The sequence below is a fragment of the Ixodes scapularis genome, unplaced genomic scaffold (assembly GCF_016920785.2).
Source record: "Ixodes scapularis isolate PalLabHiFi unplaced genomic scaffold, ASM1692078v2 PGA_scaffold47__10_contigs__length_4178495, whole genome shotgun sequence".
NCBI classification, from domain to species: Eukaryota; Metazoa; Arthropoda; class Arachnida; order Ixodida; family Ixodidae; genus Ixodes; species Ixodes scapularis.
Genome location: NW_024609876.1, coordinates 1,590,003 through 1,603,310, shown reverse-complemented (window position 1 = coordinate 1,603,310; position 13,308 = coordinate 1,590,003). Strand labels below are relative to the sequence as shown.

Below are 13,308 nucleotides of genomic sequence, written 5' to 3'. Positions count from 1 at the left end.
TGTAGTAGAAACAGTCGACGAGCCTCGAGACGACCAGATTGTGTAGACACATCCAATGCTTCTCGCAATAAAGGCGATCTGACACGTACTGTCCGTCTTCCTTGGGTTTGATTTTGGCCACGAGCGCCGGTAGAGAGGTGGTCACCTCGTAGGTGCCGTGGTACGTGACTGGAATCACGTCGAAGAAGGATTCTTGTTCTTCCAGGGGATCGAAAGTGTAATCGAGTGGCAAAGTGGTCGTCTTGTCGTTTACATAGCTTTGCAGAACGTGGTGGAGAAAGGGTAGAATTGCATGCACGTTGTGATGCGCCGACGAGTGACGGACGTAGAGGTAGACGTAGTGCTTGGTGCATATCACGTCGTGCACCTTGAGATCGCGCAGCACGTTGATGAAGTTTATACAGTCCACCACCACTCGGTTGGCGTCCTTGTCCCTGTATGAAAAGACGAGTAGATAGTGGGACGACGAGCTGTCTTTCTGACAACACTCTGCTCCCTCTACGACCGATGGGACGTTGTTTTGAATAAAGAAATTTGCGATAGCGATCCAGATTTTATAGGGTATCGATACCGAAAGGTCCAGTTCGCAATGGAGATAGTCTCGCAGGGTCCTCATTTTTTGTTGCGAAAAAATATCGACGAACGTGACCTGTTTCAACATTTTACTCCCTCGATCGTTCAAATCAGTCACCGAACCTTTTTGTTAATGTATATGGGGGCGTTGGCGGTTTTTTATTTCAAATGCATACGGGCACGTTGCTGTCGTCGTCCTTGCTGCGAGGCGTGGACGTGGATGGATTGGAGAGCAGCGGCGCCATCATCGTGGAGACGTCTTCCATGGTTTTACGAAGCTTGTCTCGCATCGAGTTGGACAACAGGTCGTCGCTGTCGCATATCAGTCTGTTGAGAAACTTCGTTTCGACCGGAACGATGACTTCCACGTCGTCGGCCACGGACCACCTACAACGGGCTAGGAAGAGGCGCAAGGCCGTCGCCGAAACAAACTGCCCCCTAAAAAGGTTGTAGCAATTAGACACGGAAGCAAAAGCCTTGAGTAGTTCCTTCTCGAGAAATTTCTTGTTGATGACGCTAATCTCGGTCTCGTCCTCGATAAAGAGCTTGATGAACATGTTCAAAAAGTCGGCTAGTACGCGTTGGTCCACCTCGCACGTGGATATGGCCGCCATGGCGCACTTCGCTCCGTTGGCGTCGCGCGTAGTGTGCATGGCAGTAGACATGGACGTGCACCACGAGATGATGGACGACGACACGCTAGGCGAGATGTGGTGTTCCAGATAATTGGGCGACTGGACCCAGAGTAGAAAGTCGTTAAAGAAGCGCGAGTCGTACAGGTAGGTGTTTTCGCCGCGGTAGCTCCTGCAGAAACGCGTGTGATAAAACAGGTTGGTGGCCATCCGAAATAACGCCGTGTTTGAGTAGGTGGCAATTTCTTCCTGGCGCGGAGTGGGTATGCCCTTGGTCATCTTGAGGCACTGTAAGGTGGCCCCAAACATGTCCGAGTCCATCATCTCAAAGTTTAGGCACTGTAGAAAAAGACCGAGGTTACGGGGCGAGACGCAACAGGCCTGGCTGTAAAATTTGTTGAGCTCCTGCGTGCCCTGGTCCGACTGTTTGTGCACTTCGACGAAGCGAGAGTCCACGCGCCCGTTGCTCATACACTGTTCTATTATGGAGGCGATGTTAAGGACCGACACCTCGGTGGCGGGCGCCTTCTCCTTCTGCAGGGCTAGTACGTAGTGGTTAGTCCGCGGCACGGGGATCGTGTCGGAACTCTTCATGATGAGCTCGTTGTGGTCACGCAGCGTCGTGGAGATGGCCGGATCGATGATGTTGACGTCGTCCGTGACTCGCTCGGCAGGCATGACGGTTCGGAGCGTCATGTAGTCGGTGTCGCAGCGGTACACTCCGTTCTCGACGTTACTCGTGTACAACCTGTTGCTCTCTTCGACCAGGAGGTTGATGACGTCCTGTGGCTTGTTGTTTTGCGAAAACTTTACGCGAATGGCCCCGACAATGTTTTCGTTGACGGTGTGTGGCTGCGTGATCCTGTGCACGAGGCTGAGACCGTTGGCCACGTCGAGCCAGTTGTGGCCCATGGCGCTCTCAAACTGAAAGATGGGGTTGCACTTTACGCGCACCGCCGCGTAGTTGCACAGGGATACTAGCATGACCGCCGTAATCTTGGCTGCCGTCCTTGCGCCCACCGCCATACCGCGAGTCGCCTCGCGCGCATGAGAAAAGATCTCTTCGATGTAGAGGAGTAGCAGGCGCAGAATGGCAGTAGCGTACGCGTCCACGTAGGGCTTCAGATCCCTGATGAGGCGCTGAGTGGTCGACGAGGAAGAGGTTTTCCTAAGTATGTTGAGACTGTTTCGTACGTATTCGATTCCCATTACGCAGTGAAATACTGTATTGTCATTCAGGAGCGTTGGGATGGCCATCTGTTCCATGTCGACCGTCATCAGTATGTAACTACAGAGCTTGAAAACGCCAAAGAGCATATGTGCAACCGGTTCCACAACTTCGTTGGTCAGGAGCGTCGTGTGCGCCTTGGTAATGTGCTGCATGAGTTTCTTGGACGAGTAGCCGAGTAAGGTCGAGATGTCGTTCTGGAGCGTGGGTACGTATTTATCGTTAAGTCTCCTGTAAGACACGTTTGGATTTATCTGCTGCCGGAATACGGGTAATAAAATATCGGTGGCGTCTTCGTGATTCACCGAGTGTTGACATCGTCCCCTTTTCAACAGGTCTAAAAAATTTTCTGCGACAGACATTTTTATAATAAACAAAATTGCTACCGCCTATAGGAGGTCGACTCCGCTCCCAGTCGAGGTCAGCCTAGATATGGAGAGAATATATATTGCGCACCGAGTAGAGGGCTCCTCTCATTATCGTCGCTATGGCGCACCTCGTTACGGATCCCATAAGCAAGGAAATCGTGCGTCGCTTCAAGACGTTCGCCGAATGGCGACTTCGCACCAGAGCCACGCCTCGAGACTTTGCCTACGCCGGCCTAGAATATTGCGCTGACCGGAAACACATCTACTGTCGGCACTGCAAATTTCAAGTCGCCGAACAGGATTGGGAGGCGCTCACGTTTCACCCGATGGACCTTCACCGCCGAATGTCGTGCAAGTTTCTCGAGCAGTACAGGGACCCGCGGCTGAACGTAGCAAAGGTCGTGTCCGTCTTGCCGAGCTACTCTCAGCCGGTCTACAAGAGATACGTCGACGAGAACATTCGAGCCAAGACCTTTCACGATGTTCGAGGCCCTGCGTTCGCAAAGGCCGGCTTTTTCTGCTCGCAAGACGACGAGCAGGGCTACCTCTCCAGCGAACAGATAGTGACCCGCATAATCGTTTGTTTCTACTGCGGGGTGCAAGTATTTTCGATCCTCGACTGTGAAGAAGACGATCCGTGGCTGCTACACGCCCGCAGGTCCCCCAATTGCGTGTTTCTACGAGTGAACAAGACCTATTACTACGTGCACGATGCAGTCGAAAAGTTTTACAGGAGCGAGATGTACTGGGCGTCTCACTTTCCCGAGATCGACGATCTCGTCAAGGACCCAAAGTTCCGCAACAGGACTATGAGTACTCTGTACACGGCCAACCTGACGCACCCCTTGAACGTATCGGCGATGGTGAGTGCCATTCGGAGCAGCAAGGCGACTCCGTTGGGCAGTCACACTCTGTTTGAGCCAGTGAACGCCCTTCCTTCGTTCGATCACAAGGCTATCGGTAGGTGGGGTAACTTTGTGACAGATAGCGCGATCAGTGATACGCACTATTCCGCTATAAAGTCACGAGACGAATCAACTAAGATGTGCATCGTATGCAGGAAGGCTCCGGCTAACATTGCCTACTTGCCGTGCGGACACTGCGTGTCGTGTTTCGACTGCACCATATTATTCAAACATTGCAAGGCCTGTAGACTCAAAATCGACTTTATTTCTAGAGTCTACTTTGCTTAAGAACATGTCTTTCTACTGGAGACTTTTCGACCACGACCCGACTGTGGCCAAGGTGATGTCCGACTTCAAAACTTTTGCGACGTGGCCTCTGCGCAACAGTATCCCCACACCCAAGGACTTTGCCATGGCAGGACTCGCCTACGATCCGGAGAAGCGGATTATCAGCTGCTCGATGTGCCAGCAAAAGACTCAACTCTCTACTATCGTGGCCTCGGACGAAACACTTCCCCAAGGACTGCACGAATCCAACTGTGACGCACCGCTAAGCACGCTGAGTCCAGACATCTCGGCGGTGGTGACCGAAAGAGCGCTTGCCTTTAGGCCCGAGTTTCAGACTTACACTGCGAGGTTCGCGTCCTTCGACGCTCGGCCGAAAGAAGAAGACGTCTTTGACGTGGATTACATGGCATCTGCGGGATTTTATTACCTGACCGATCGGACCGTGGAATGCTTTTGTTGCGGACTTCGGTTGCTTTCGTGGGAAGCCGACTACGACGACCCAGTCGAGGAACACGCCAAGTACAACCCTCGCTGCCCCTATCTTCGATTGTGCGCGAGTGTAACCTACATCAAGGAGGTGTCCGACGTGTATAGAAATAGCGATTTATTTTGGTTGCTAGAATATACCAAGGACATTGAGTTTGTCGCAAACAAATACAGCCTAGACTTTATAACAGCATTGGCTACTTCCAAGTTTGATCTTTCCTGTCCGAACAAGCTAAAGTCCTTTCTCGAAAACAGCGATTCTTTTTCGGCGCTGAGCGCAGGACGTCCGTATCCCACGCGCATCGACAAGACGAGCATCTCCATGAAGCGGTCCGATCCGTCCACGACGATTTGCGTCGTCTGCATGAACTGTCCGGTGTGTATAGTTACTTTGCCATGTGCCCACGCCGCCTTATGTTTAAATTGTCTATTTCCAATGATTTACAATTCGAGAGAGCAATTTGTCTGTTGCCTTTGTAAATCTACAGTGAGTGGAATGTATCGAATTCATTAAATAAACTATTTGTACTGGCACTAGTGTAGTGTGCATGCAAAAGAACGATTCGTGACTCAAAAACTATAAGCACGTGAAATATTTATTTTAAAGCATAACTCAGTCGTCTTCTTCGCCCATTGAGTTTTCTTCTTCGTCGTAGTTGAAGGTGTCTATGACGATCGGACCCAGCATTCTGTCGTCGTCCGAATCGAGATATTCGTCGGCGTCAGTGTCGTAGTCGTCACTGTAGCCGTCGTCACCGTCACCGTCGTCACTGTCGAGGTCTCGGTACTCGATGTCACCCACAACACCGTCCACACCTTCGATAACGTCTAGGTCGGTTGGCGCAATGTTTCTTAGTGGCGGAGACAGTGCGCTAGAAATACACAAAGTATATTCACCAAGGTAGAGGTCCTTGTTGGGGACGTCTCTAGCGGTGAGTAGGACGGCCGTCAGTCTTCGATGCGCGTTGAGAAATCGGTGAAGCGTTTCTCGGCGTATGAATCCGAGTCCGATCATGCAGAGGCTCCGTATGCCAACGTCGATGATCCTCTTTTCTGCGAGATACATCAAGGCTTCGTCGTCTAGGTGATAGCACGAGCCCATCTGCAAGTGAGTCAAATTAGGTAGACCGTCCGCTAAGCACTTTACGGAGTCGTTGGTCAAGCCGGGTGCGTGACGTAGGAGCAAAGTCTTGATGTTCGGGTAGAAACGAACCAAATCACTGACGTGGCGGTCTCGCAGCATCGGATAGTGCACCAACTCCAAGAATGTGATGTGCGTAGGAAAGCTTCTTAATATTGAAATTTCGGTATACGCACAGTAAAATTGGCCTTCCACGTTGTCCCAAGCGTAGCCCTCTTCTTCGTGGTATATACTAAGCACCACTGTTCTCCAATCCACCACGCTTGACACTCTGGACTGAGCGAACGCTTGTACGCAGCTGTCGGTCAGCGGGAGAGATGGGGTCCTGCCTAGTCGAGCCATTGTCGCTTTGGGTTATAGGGTACTAGTCGTGTCGTGTCGAGCTGTATAGTCCATATGTATATATACCCTCACTCGCTATCTGAAAACGGAGATAACGTTTCGCTACAAAAAACAAAATCGTACATTTCCTGACTCAACTGATTCGAAGCGCAAAAGACGAAGTGCGTCACGTTATCTTTAGAGGTGAAGAGTTCCGTCGTTATCACCAAGATAGCGTATATAGATTCGTTGTTTTGCAATATCACTCGAAGGACAGCTCGACTGGCGTTTCTTATTCCAGTCAGACACAAACTCTTGAGTCGACGCAAAGGAGCCAGATGAATCAATCCCTCGTTCCTGATACGGCCACCGTTGTTGCTGATTTGAAGATGTTCGAGAGATTGAGCGTAGGTCGCCAAGTATTGTAGAGCAGAGTTTGACAATAGGGGGGCGTTCCTCAGGAGTATGGTCTTGAGCTGCGTATACGTACAAACAATGTACAACAATTGTGCGTCCTCCAAGGTCGGATAGTCGACAAGATCCAAAACGGTCAGAGCGTCCGCGGACTCATGAGAAAGTTTACAAATTTCGGAGAACAGGACGACCCTCTCTTCTTCAAACTCTTCCTCATCTGAGTCTTCCGAATAAACGTTGGCCACTACTCTGCTCCAGTCGAAGGTTCGCGATTGATCAAACTTGGTGGCCTCGCGAAACACTTTGGACACGCTGGATGCTACTCCGGTCATGTTCCACGTTTGTCGACGCGCTTCGGCAGGCGCGCTTATATATACGTACGTTTTGTGCACGTAGAAAACTAAAGCCTCTCGAATGATTGTTTGTTTGTTTCAAAAAAAGACACGTACTAGACGTTGCGCAAAGCTCGCATAATGTGATCGCTTTCGGTGTAGTATCTCTTGTACTTGTAGCGCCTGATCTCGTCACTGACCTCGTCGTCACCGTCGTCACCGTCTTCAGCGTCGTCGTCGCTATCCACGTTGCGCTCAGCGTAGTCGTCGTCCAAATTTCCGTGAAACTTGGCCTCATTATTATTATTATTTGTCTCGTACACCGTCCGTCTGGTACGGAGAGTCGATTTGTAGCGGCCTCCGCCGGTCGAATGGAAGAAGCTATCCGTGGACGGACCCAACGGTCTCTTTTCCCAGTCGTCCACGATCCTGTAGTTTGGGCGATTGGAAACGCGATACTTGAATTCCTTTCGCACGTTATCGCGCGCGTTTGGACGAAACTTTGCACCAGACTCTCGGTGCACGATGTTGTCGGAATAATACGTGTCGTGCGTGGGCAAGTTTGTAAAGTCGCCGTTTATTGTCCTATACAACTCGCCTAGCTCGACCATCTCGTAGGCCACGACTATGGTTTCCAGAAAGGACGGCGGTGGGTCGCGAATCACGTCGATCCACTGCCCCACCTTGATCGAGCGGCTGGTGACCACGTCGTGAAACTTGCTAGATATTTTGTCAATGTTTACGTTCACCAAGACTCCCGAAACGTAGGGCGAATGATTATCTCCGGTGGTCCTACCGACTTTGGTTTCCAACAGGGCTGCGCCGTCGCTTCTCGCTTTAAACACGGGATAGAACGAGTTAGATCGAATAGCCTTGGCCGTTTCGGCGTACTCCCTTCCGCACATGACGTCGCCCTTCTTGTTACGCACGGGCACTATCGAGTACATGTCATTCAACACGTGAACTGGAAATTGATTGACGAAAATTGGGGCGCTGCGCTTGTGCATTTTAAAGACCTGAAAGTCTCTGATCACGTCGTTGGCACGCTTTATGAGACGGTTCTTGTCCGACCGCAACCCCTCGTGAGCGCTCCTGAGAAACCTGAGCAGGCTCGGCGGGAGTTGGTCGAAAGAATAATCCACGCGCACTTGATACATTTTTTTATTACACGGGATACATGTACTTGGAGTCGCTGCTGGCGTTTCTGGACATTGTTCGCCTACCGACACTGACGCTGCGACCGAGTCGGCCTCGGTTAATGGAAATGCTACGGCTCCTCCTGTTGCCGACGCTGCGACTCCTCTTCCTTCCTCGTCTTCGACCCGAGGAGAGGACGCTCCTACTCCTACTCCTCCGCCGCGCGACGCTTCCGCTCCTACTCCTTCGCCGCGCGACGCTTCCGCTCCTGCTCCTCCGCCGCGCGACGCTCTTGCTACGACTCCTCCTCGTTCTTTGACTCGATGGTCGAATCTTGTCGAGGATCGCGTGAGTTATCAGCGCGTGCCTGGCTCGATTGATCGGACATGACGCCGGCAGTCGTTGTTTGCGAGCAAAAGCCTGAATTAGTTTCCCCAATAAAAGTTTCAGGTAGGTTGGACTCTGTCCTCGTTTAACCCGCATGGAGCCGAGAATGCGCCTTTGATCTTCCTTGGTGAAATGTTCGAGGCGATACGGCTTTCTCGTATCGAGTCTACGACCGTTCCTGTTGCATCTCGAACACTTTGTTCTGGCGGTTCGTTTCGAGAAACCGCACTTGGAACATTTGGCCATTTTTATTTACTCGTTAAAAGCCATGCCTCTCAAAAGAGCCTCGACATTTTCTGGAACGCGCGTCGGAAGACGCTCTTTGTTCTTGAGTTTGTTCACGTAAGAAGAGACCTTGACGGCGATGGCGTTTTCGCGAAACGTTGTCGAAAGCGGGTGCTTGGTGACAGAGTTGTGGGTGGCGACTCCCTTTTCAAAGTGTTCGCGGACGTCGCGGGGTATCTCTCTAAACTTGTAGCGTTTGGCCGGAACGTTTGTCGGATACTGCGATATGTCGTACTGACGCTGCTTACAGTATTGTACGATCGCCTTTCTCAGAAGAAGGTTATTTAGCTGAGTCTTCAATTTCGGATTAGGAGTAAAGGACTTTTCAATTTCCAATCGCACGTCTGTCGGTAGACTACTAATGTCCGGGACTTTTGTCAGGGAATAAAATCCCTCACCCGTCTTCTTTGTCCGGCGGGCGCCGGTCCGTCGACGCTTATTCTTCATTCTCTCGAAACGAACGAACGTGGATGTGTTTTCAAACAGAGCGTCTCATAGGGCTCTCGTAGGTTTTTTTTGCTCGCCGTCCATGATCATTCGGATGGCCGTTTGAATCCGCAAGTATCGCAACACGTCGCCCGTGTACAGGTGTTGATATGGTTTGTAAACGACGGCAGTGCGTTCCCAAATGTCTTCACCAATCACGAAGTCCTCGATGAATTTCCTCAATATTTTTTTCTGCGAGTCCGATTCCATCATTTTTATAATTGTAGTATCGAGGGCCCTCCCTCGTAATCCATCACCGCATCAGACAACGCTCGAGCATTCAAGTCGCGATCTCTGGACAGTTCCTCGGCCAGGCTCGGTTCTCGTCCATACTTTTCTTTAAATTCGACTCGCCACTGCCGCTTGCAGATTTGCTTCTCCACGATGTCGACCCGTTCGTAGCACTCGACGTCGATTTTGTTATCTTTCAACACGACGTTCATGATCCTGTAGTCGTCTCGGCGCAGCACAAAATTTATAAACTCGATCACGTTGCGAAAGGCCACGTCCACCCTGGTCATGCGCTTAACTACCACGTGCGCCTTGTAGAGGAATTCGCGTTGGCGCACCGCGTCGAGTTCCTCAAAGGCGCGTTCGAGTTTGTAGGCAAAACCCTGATCTACCGTGTAATGGTTTAAGGTCTCGATCGTCATAGGGCCCAATATTTCTCTAAACTGTCGCCTGATGGCTTCCACTTTGTCCGCGTTACTTTCGGCCAGTTCAAAATTGTATTGCGGAACGTGAAACGGCGTCACGCCGGAATACCTGGGGGTTTCTATAGCGCTCGATGCCGGTGACTTCATCATTTCGTATTCTTCGTTCGTAAACAACATTGCGCGGTCAGAGGCGTCGTCCAATACCGAGTCCCTTTTCTTTCTAACTGCGGGATGGGTAGGCGACGGAACGGGTTGTGGAGACGCAGACGACGACGAGGCGCTATAACTATCGAGTACCAGATACTCGGCGTCTTCGTCATCAGAGGATATGGGTGGTGGTGTTTGAGCTGCCCTCGCGGGTGGCGCTTTTGCCGGCGGTGGCGGTGGCGGTGGCGGTGGCGGTGGCGGTGGCGGTGGTGTTTGAGCTGCACTCACGGGTGGTGCTCGGTGGGATGGCGGTGGTGTTTGAGCTGCACTCACGGGTGGTGTTCGGTAGGATGGCGGTGGTGTTTGATCTGTCGTCACGGGCGGTGCTTGGGGCGCTTGTGGCGGATGTAATGGGCATATGCAATTACAGTATCTACCGGAATGAAAAGACGGACAAGGATACTTGGGATTGTTTATTATAATCTGAGGAATGACATAACCTTTGTCCAAAAGTCGCTTTATCGTAGGGTGTAAATTACGTTCGTGTTCCGGATCGAGAATGGTTCTCTGTCCTCTACGCGTCATGTTGCGTTCGCCAATCTCTATTACGCCGCCGACGCGAACTCTATTGGGATCGTCCACAAATTCCTCGTACTCGACGACCGGTAGTTGTCCCGCCTGCTGCTGTTCTTCTCCTCGGTGTACGAGTATGGGATAGGACATGTCGCCTGCCTGGGCCCTACCGACCGCCAACGTGTTGGATTTACCGGCACCGCGGCCTCCCCTACTACCTCGCCGAGCTCTGGGTGGCATTTTTTATTTGACCGCTACGATGTGCGCATTGTACCTATCTAGCAAGTCGCGTATCTTGACGTACAATTTGGAATGACCGGTGGTATTTTTCCCGTACACCAAACTCAGGTAGGACGTAAGGGTTCGTTCCAGGAGGGTGCAGTTGAAGACTTTTTCGTCCAAACCGGTCAGGTCGGAGGCTATTCGCTTGGCCACGTTGCTCGGCTCGATTTTTATGTCTCTGCCGTACACGGCCACGTCTTTGCTCAACAGAGTGCCCACGCATTTGTCGCTCAACTTGGTGAAGGCTCCGTTGGCGAGGACAAAGTTGTAAAGCGGCTCGTACGTGCCCATTGGTTCCGAAGGGTCGGCAGGAACGACGCCGCTGAGGTCTCTGTAGGCCAAAGCCATGCAGGCCAATTTAAGCGTGTCCAAGAGGAGCTCCACGCGGTTGTTGTCACCCAGTAGATAGTTTTTTACGTACGCGTTCAGGAAGGTAGGCCGCGGGTAGTCGTACGGCGCGTACACGTACGTCATACAGTCCCTGACCATGTCTTCGACGTTCCCCGCCTCGCCAAAGTCGAACGCCGATCGAAAGTAGCTTTCGAGGACGGTATAGGTGGCCTTCTCCACGCTCTTTAGGATGTTGGAGCACAGACGCATCTGGCCTCCGGTGCACACGTCGATGTAGGTCTGGCTAACCGTTACGTCGGTCGAGTAGAGTAGATAGTGAGCCATGATCATGGCCCAGTCTTCGGCCACCATGGGGTTCCAGTCGCGGGCCGCCAGCGGATCTAGTACCTTGTCGTTCGTACCGTAGTACAGAGTCAGGATGCCGTTGATTTGCACTTGGCTACCAATGTACTCCACCTTTCGAAAGACGGGAAAGAAGCTCTTGAGGTACTCGCCCAGCGACTTTTCGCTCGTGTACCAATCGTAGACCAGTCTCTCGTCGTAACCGGCGTCCAAGACGATCTCACCAAACTCGTTGATGCCTTCCGTCCTGTCTACCGTCCGTTCGTTCTGCATCGACGTAAACACGAGCTTGTTCTTGAAGGTGCTGTCGTAGGGCGTGCACGAGTGCTTCGGGATGCCACTCTCTTCGTGAGAGACCCACATGAGTGTCAGGTACTTTGCGACGACGGCGCAAAACACTTCGTACACGTAGCCCTTGATGGAAGCAAACGAGTAGACGGCGTCCTCGCTTAGGTGCATGTGGGGGGCACCCGCTTTGCGCACAATGTTGTGGATGCAGGGCAGGGCCTCTTCTGGGTTTGTTTCCACCGCGTTCTTCAGCGTGTTCACTATGCTCGAACTGACAGACACGTCAGGGATCGGAACGTGTAGACTGTACGGGAGTCCCATCGGATCGTCCATCTCGAGATTCGAAAAGAGGTTGCATTTCACCAGACACGCGTTATACGCGGCCAGCACTTTGCAAACGTAGAGCAAATAGCCGCGCAGAGCGCAGGCTTTGCCGTCTCGTTCTGAACGGAGCCCGAGGTAACCGTTTATTCCGTCGTACATGCTGCACTTTGCGTTACCGAACACGATCGGAAGACGAAGCTTGACGGGCACCCTCGTCGGCCCGCCTGCGCCCAGATCGTCGAGCAGCGCGGAACGTCCGCCCGAAGTTAGAACGCTCTTGAAGGGGAAGCTCCACTCGTCGTTGTAGTCGTAGAGCCACTTTATAGCGGCAAACACCCTGATCCACCCCCAGGCAGACGTCGTGGTCTTGACGTCCAGTGGCGAGACACGCGAGTCTTCTCCGGCGTGCCTGGCGAGCGGAAGGTGCGGAAACAGGGTCACGTTGAGCACGTCTCTTTGCGTTCGCGTGACGAGCCGCATGAAATTCACTTTGGGAAGATACTCGTACTTGTGCAGAAAGGCGCACCACGAGAAGGGCATGTCGCAGTTTGCGCAAACGAGGGTGCCCGCCGTCTGCGTGACCTTGTTAAAGTAGCAGTAGAGACAGGCCACCGGGTGCAGACAAGGGTAGGCAAACACCGTGGCGTCATACTTTCCGTCGCAGAATACGCACGTGTGCCAGTCTCCCTCGCCGCCGACGTGCGAGCTCCAGTGCCAGTTTGAGTCTATGGAAATTTTGGACAGGTGATTCATCGTATCCGTTATCATGTCCATCTCCCTGATGGTACCGTCGTAGACGACGGGGTGCGGGTCGTCTTCGCTGTAGCCGAGAAACTCGCCACCGCCGCCTTGCACGATCCTCGGGTTGTTGTCGGACACAAAGGCGACGAGCTGCTTGATTCGGTCCGTCTCCCGATTGGAACGACGTATGCCCTGCGCGTGTTTCTGTATGGCGTTGGGCAGGTAGGCGCCAACGGCTGTGTAATTGCGGTCCTCGTACGTCATGCATGTGAAACACAGTTTGGAGCCCGAGTTGTGACGGGCGGTGACCGGCGCGTAGAGGCAACGGTCGCAAGACGCGGGCCATTCCACGACGGTGGGCACGTAGGCCAGATACAACTTCTTGTCTATCACGTTATACTCGGCCGGAATTCTGTTGAGGACCTTTCGCACGAGGGCCTTCATGTTTTTTCTGGCGTAGTCAATCATCTCGTAGTTGTACTGAGCGGCGTCTCGTATCTGCGTCGACAATGGGCACTGCGGCGTGTAGTTTGAAATGGGCAGGCGAAATAGTTCTTCCGATGCCTCGACGTCGCGCTGATCGCAGCGCTGATTGCCCTTTTGCAGCTCCACGAGCATCGA

At 52.4% G+C, this 13,308-nt stretch overlaps 3 protein-coding genes across 3 annotated transcripts in view; 2 read left to right on the top strand and 1 right to left on the bottom strand.

The window, feature by feature from the left end:
- The window catches only part of LOC120849038, a 2,394-nt gene extending 269 nt beyond the window's left edge, over positions 1 to 2,125 (bottom strand). The window contains exons 1-2 of the mRNA XM_042293157.1: positions 750 to 2,125; positions 90 to 367 (exon numbers count right to left, since the gene is read on the bottom strand). Of these exons, the coding sequence (XP_042149091.1) occupies positions 90 to 367; positions 750 to 2,117 (1,646 nt within the window). The 5' untranslated portion in view covers positions 2,118 to 2,125. The remainder of the gene's footprint in view (positions 1 to 89; positions 368 to 749) is intronic.
- Positions 2,126 to 2,920: 795 nt separating this feature from the next.
- On the top strand, positions 2,921 to 3,994 carry LOC120849037 (baculoviral IAP repeat-containing protein 8-like). Its single transcript, XM_040221129.1, has one exon. It carries the CDS (start codon positions 2,921 to 2,923, stop codon positions 3,992 to 3,994), a length of 1,074 nt encoding a protein of 357 aa, XP_040077063.1.
- Positions 3,995 to 3,998: 4 nt separating this feature from the next.
- On the top strand, positions 3,999 to 4,994 carry LOC120849036 (baculoviral IAP repeat-containing protein 7-B-like). Its single transcript, XM_040221128.2, has one exon. It carries the CDS (start codon positions 3,999 to 4,001, stop codon positions 4,992 to 4,994), a length of 996 nt encoding a protein of 331 aa, XP_040077062.2.
- The last annotated feature ends 8,314 nt before the right edge of the window (positions 4,995 to 13,308 follow it).

Coding starts and splice junctions, on each gene's coding strand:
- LOC120849037 (XM_040221129.1), top strand. CDS start 2,921: ATGGCGCACCTCGTTACGGATCCCATAAGCAAGGAAATCGTGCGTCGC.
- LOC120849036 (XM_040221128.2), top strand. CDS start 3,999: ATGTCTTTCTACTGGAGACTTTTCGACCACGACCCGACTGTGGCCAAG.